The 6,000-nt window shown below is 51.5% G+C and overlaps 1 protein-coding gene across 2 annotated transcripts in view; it reads right to left on the bottom strand.

The window, feature by feature from the left end:
- Positions 1–572: 572 nt before the first annotated feature.
- Positions 573–6,000, bottom strand: part of XXYLT1 (xyloside xylosyltransferase 1) — a 32,774-nt gene continuing 27,346 nt past the window's right edge. For both annotated transcript variants that reach the window (XM_054638899.2, XM_054638901.2), the window contains exon 4: positions 573–1,901. In XM_054638899.2, the coding sequence (XP_054494874.2) occupies positions 1,505–1,901 (397 nt within the window). In that variant the 3' untranslated portion in view covers positions 573–1,504. The remainder of the gene's footprint in view (positions 1,902–6,000) is intronic.

Raw genomic sequence — 6,000 nt, 5'->3', positions numbered from 1 at the left:
TTTTGGTGAAAATGTGAGTCTAACACAGCAAGGAACTGCATCTTTCCCTCACCTTTAATCACCTCTTTACTGTTCCTTCCCTGGGAATGAGAAAATACTTGAAGACAAGGTTTTGTGCTATTTGGAAATGAATTGATTCAGCACATCAGAGAGGGCAGGGCTCAGGATGCAGACCATACCACAGCCTGTTGTCTCTGCACATCAGTAAGTTCATTCATGGGCATGGGGGAAGGAGCCCAGGACACTCCTGCCACATATTTGGTGTATTTGGTGTTCTGTTATCAGGCTAACAAACAATCAGCTCCCAACGCCTCTCTTGCACGTGCACATCACACAGATGCACACACAGGGTGTGAAACAAGCTGGGCTGGGCTGGAGGTGGTTAATGTTAATGAGCCATGGGCTGGAGATGGTTAGTGAGCCATGCACGTCCCTGACACAGACCTGTGCAGCCAGCCAGGCTCACTGAGGCAGCATTTATTCAAAGAACAGTGTGCTCAGCCTGAAGCTCACTCATTCATAGCACAGGCAGCTCCCAGCACCCTCCAAATCAACCCTGGCAATGGTGGTGATGATCTTTAAATATCCAGCTTGTTTATTTGCATTACTCACATGGGATAGATGTGGGATAAGCTATGTGGGGCACCACAATCAACTGCCCAGCAGATACACATCAACTACTTTTTAAACATGATAAGTGCAGGAAACCTCCTGTTGCACAGGACTTCAGTTGTGCCACAGAAAAACTGCCGAGCGTGTCTGATATCTGCAGCTTTATTCTTGTATAAAAGGTTAAAGGCAAAGCTAGAAAAATGAACCTATTGCTACACATTCACTAGAACAACATAGGGCAGTAAAGCTTTTATTGCTCAGAAGAACCAACAGAAGGCTTTAAAGCTTATCTAGCATTCAATTTTTTTTTTTTTGTAAATAATCCAATTTAAAGCAGCTTCTCAGTCTTTAAAGCCCTCTCACTTTTCTGGAATGCTTCAAAAGGAAGATGACCTGAGGACAGTGTCTGCTCTCCAGAGGTACCAGACAAACTCTCTGCATGAGGTGCAGAAATGGGCCACCAAGGAATGACAAATGAAACCAAACTGCCCACTGGGCACTCCTGCTGACCATCAGACAAGGCAAAGCTGCACAGCACCCAGGGAGCTGGGCCCTGCCTAGTGCAAAAGCAGCAGTCTCTGATGGGCCCATGGCTGTTCCCATGCCCCAGCAGCTGAGGCACAGGTGGGCACCAGATAGGCACCATGGACTTGGCCAAGCAGAGCCAGGGCTGAGCCCTGGGTACAGTGGCTGTGGAAGCCTGTTCCAACAACTGAACTGCCCTTCCTCTTGGAGGGTGAGGCTACAGGCAGTGGGATATTGAATGCTCTTGGGATCCCTAGATTCCCCTGGATTATGCTGGATCAGAGCTGGTCACCCTTCCTGAGGGACTGTTAGTGCAGCCACTATGGCCCTGCTGCAGTCAGAGCTGCCCCTGGGGGCAGTGGGTGCCTCAGTCTTCAGGGATGGGGGTGTTGCAGTTGCCATGGTAAATTCTGACCTCCCCCTCACACTGGAAGTACTGGTCAAACACATCGCTGTATCCATGGTCCCTCCACCACGTGCAAAGCTGCCGGTTCCACGTGCAGTCAAGCACATGGAAAAGCTCTGGATGCTCCATCCCCACCATAGTGAAGAAATCCTGGTCCCCAAGGTGGCCCTTGAAGTGGTACTTCTCCGTCAGCTTCTGCACCATGGTGGGCTCCAGCAGCTGGTTGTAGAGCTTGGATTGCCTCATGGCTTCCAGGTTCAGGAGCAGGACACCACTGTTGAAGCCTGGCAGCCCATCAGGAGGGGGCTCCCCCACTTTGGTTTGGGGGTTCTCACGGCGATACTGCCAGAAGGTGTGCCTGGAAAGAGAGGAAGAACAGGCACAGGGATGTCAGGGAGGGCAGCCTGAAGAGCAGCCAGCTCAAGTCTGGGCAGGTCTGGATCACAGCAAGGATCTACCACCCACCCAAGGGATCTCACCATGCTTGTCTTCTTCTGGAGACACCCAGCCTCTCAGAACAGCCAGTGCTTCACAGGCCTCCTTTCTTTCCATCCCCCTGCACAGGATATTGCTCAGACTTCAAACCACGCTGCTTTACCATCTCCCAAAGCCTCTTTTGTTTGTACCAGCATCATTCTAGTGAGTCAAGTGGACACAGGATCGCGTGACTGCTCACAGGGCTGTGCAGAGAGACAAAACCACATCCCCAGAGCCTTGGGTGAACCACCACAAGTGTCCTAATTTCAATTACCTAATCAAGCAACCCAGAAATTTCTTTGGCTCCTTCCTCAGTCCTGTGGCAGAGAATATACCTCACCATACATACACTGGCTACTTGCAGGAATTGAATTAATCCCATGCTATTCCCCAAGTAGCTGGATCTGCCCTCCAAAATTGCTCCCATTCAGTCTGAAAGTCTTCTTCCCTCAAACAGCATCCTCTGCTGCAAAGCTGAGCACCTGACAGCAGTCTGAGCCTGTTGTGTCAGAGCAGGGAAGGAGAGACCCATGACCTCCACCACTGTCTCACAGCCCAGGGCTGCCAGCACTGCCCTCTCCTTCCAGCCCCCACACTTAATGTGAAGTTACAGAAGGGGTTTTTTACACCTTGCTGTGAAGATAGTCTAGGAGAAACACTGTTAGAAAGAATAAGGCAAGCCTGCCACTGGTTCCTTTTCAAACCTGTCAGACACCACCCAAGTCTCCATGCAGCTCAAGGCAACAAGAACTTGGTAGATTTAATGCCCAAATGTTTAAAGTGGTCCCATGCTTGGAAGCTGAAGCTGGACTCCCTCAGATGTAAGAAGATGCAGGGACATTTGCCCCTGGGACAGCTCCAGAGGCAATGCTCTCCACTGCAAACATTTAAATTTACATTTTTCTTCTAAGAAGCCATGTTGAGCTCCCACAGGCTCTTGCTACAGCTTGTACAGGGATCAGACTATCAAATCCATCCTTCTGGCCTATGCTCTGGGTCCCAGCACAGTGAGACTGGCCAAGGTGACAGCCAGGATTACACAGCCACCAGCAGAATTATTCCAGCAGAAATGGGATCTATTTTTTTTCTGTTTTTTTTTTTTTGTTTGTTTGTTTGTTTTTTTTTTTTTTTTTTGTTTTGGTTTTTTTTTTTTCTTCCCAGCAGAAATGTGGATCTGTTAATGATGCCAACTGTGAATATCTTTTTTATTTCCTGATCTGGAGAACCACAAGCATCATGCAGCATCACTTCCTTAAAACTTTCCATTAAGGCATGGATATTTCCCATTTCATTAAGGGTCTTTACACCACTCCCTTCCACCTGATTCAGAACGGAAAGGGTTTTTCCCAGTGCCAGTTTTCCATGGAAGGAGGGCTCAGACTTGAAGCAGTCGTATCCAAGCTTCCTAGGGAAGGGGAGTGGAGGACAGGCTGCCTTGTCAGAGCTCATGGGCAGCAGTGCTCATTGGATCTAAAGGGTGGGGAAAGGATAAAGGGCTCTGCCTCTGCAAAGAGCAGTTGTGTCTTGAGGACAGGCAAAGACAACTCATGGATGGGTTGCTCCTTAGAAAATGGAGGCAAAACATTCTCCATGCAGCATTAGAGGGAAGCTCAACCTGCAAAGACAAGCCCCAGCCATGTACCAATCAGCCTTCTGAAGTGCTCAGATCCAGGGAGTGGCTCAAGCCCACCTCTGCATCCTCTGCTCTCTGCTTCTCCCTGGCAGTGCCAAGAAAGCCATCCCCCTGCCCAGAACGTTACGCTGGAAGCTGACAGGAGGGAGAGGGTAAGCAGTGCCACAGAGGGGAGCATATTTCCAGCTCCACAGCAGTGAAGCTGTGATTCCTTTCACATTCTTACCTCCAAATACATGCTGCCCAAGCTAAGGGACAAGATTACAGCCACTGCAAGCAGCCAGGATAAAAAAATTGCAAGCACCCAGGCCCTTGGCATTGCCAGGCCATGGTGGGGCTAAAGCAAATTTGTACAACATGACTCAGTTTTTCAGTAGTGCTGTTCCCCAGATGACTTGTGGATGGCTGATAACATGCCCTTTTCTACAGGAAGAGGAGACAGCCTGACAAGCAGCAATTGTTCAGCCCTTCCTCCCAGCACTGGCTGTGACAGGGCTGTCCTCCCCTGGCCGTGTGTGGGGTGTGGGGCTGGCAGGGAGGGCAGGGCCATCCTCAGGGAGTGATGCTGAGGTGAGATCCAGGATGTGATGAGCTGCAGGTGGCTCTGCAGTGCCCATGGTTTGGGATCCTGCTCACGGCTGAGCACAACAGCCTTGCCCCTGTTGAGCTCAGGCCAACCAAGGGAAAGGTGTCCTGGCAGGGCCACTGGCAGCAGCTGTTTAGACAGGATTTTTCTTGGCTTTTCTATTTCAAGCAGGTTTTGGTCTCTGTCCTGCCAGGACAGAGAAGAGCATGGCTGAAAGGCACCTCCACCCAGTTAGAAGTGGAAGGAGTGATGATTATGAGAGCATTGTTCTCTTCAGAGGAGATGGGGCTGGAAAAGCACAACAACCAGCCAAACAGCTGACATAGCCTGTACCCACTCCACTCTGTCCTGCCTCACATCGCCCCTTGGCACTCACCTCAAATTTTGGCAAAACATAAGGGGAAAACTCCAGGGGCTGGATGAGCTTGCTGCCAGGATGTGCCCTTGAGATAATCATCAAGGAACTGAACCCCAGCTAGATGCAATGGAAATGTCTCCCTGACCCAGGCCCCTGGAGTGGCCGGGATCTCCCTGGGAACAAGCAGCTCAGGCAGGGCAGTGTGCCCTCCTCTCCGTGCCCCCAGCAGCAAAAGCCTGGGCAGGAAGGCAGCACCACCAGGATGCATTGGAGCAGGAAGCTGTTAGCTAGGAGAAAGGGAGGAGAAAGGAAGAGGAGGCATTTGGGGCTTTTGTTTACTGCTCTAACCCATCTAGATGGGAGGGGACAGAGGTGACCTGTGGCCCCAGACCCCGTGCCATGGCGCAGGGGAGCCGTGCGGGGCCTGCCGCGAGCGCCTGCCTGCAGCCCCAACAGGCTTTGCTTTGAGGAGCTGTTTATAAACAGAGCCGGCGTGTGCTAGGAAACATCTGGAGAAGAGCATTTCCAAGCATTCAAACGCCAGGCCCAGGCAGCCCAGATAAAAAACGCTGCTTCCAGCAGGACTTCCCTTGCTGGCCCAGCACAGGGCGCTGCGGCCGCGCCTTCCCTGCCTCGCAGCCCGGCGGTCACGAGCCCCAGCTCACAAAGCTGCCATCACACCCTTCCAAACACCTTGCTGGGGACAGCTGCCAGGCCAGGAGGGACCACTCCAACACCAGCTGTACTCTGTAGGGCCTTCTCTACAGCAAGAGGCAAACAAGTGGGGAAAGACTGTTCAAATCTGTGAACTTCCACTCATTTACTTCAGCTCTGGGTTATGGGACAACTTCATGGGATAAGCTGAAAACCTCTGGTAAAGCAGCTGGGTGCCTGAGCTGGCAGGAAAGGCAAGATGCAGGCGTTACTGCCAGTTGGGAGACCAGCAGCAAGCTCAAAGCACTTGCCCCACAAGCAGCAGACTGGGCTTGTGTGCCTATACTCATCTGATGTTCAAGAGGCTACAACCCTGCCACACCAGCTGTGCAGCTGCCACTGGGCTGGCTGCTGAGGATGTGCACCTTCCCCGTGAATCCACATCTCCAGGAATGCCTCCCCCACAGGCATCTGGGGAATCAAGGAACCAAGTCAAAACAACATGAAGTGAAACGAGATGTCAGGCCAGACCCAGGGTGTCTGTGGTTAGAGGATGCTCCTGGAAGGTTGCAGGGTGCAGCCAGTGTGCACTGCATGAGCCTATGCAGCTGCATGGCCTCTCCCTCACCAAAGGGGAAACAAACCAACAGTCATGGAATAAAGCCATAAAAATAGGGAATCTGCAAGAGTCTGGACACAATAAGCTTCCCAGAAACAGTCAGCTCCTTGTGGAGCTCACTGATTGCTCC

This window comes from Agelaius phoeniceus, chromosome 10 (genome assembly GCF_051311805.1).
Source record: "Agelaius phoeniceus isolate bAgePho1 chromosome 10, bAgePho1.hap1, whole genome shotgun sequence".
NCBI lineage: Eukaryota > Metazoa > Chordata > Aves > Passeriformes > Icteridae > Agelaius > Agelaius phoeniceus.
Note: the sequence above shows the minus strand (reverse complement) of the source record. Positions and strands in the feature narration are given on the sequence as shown.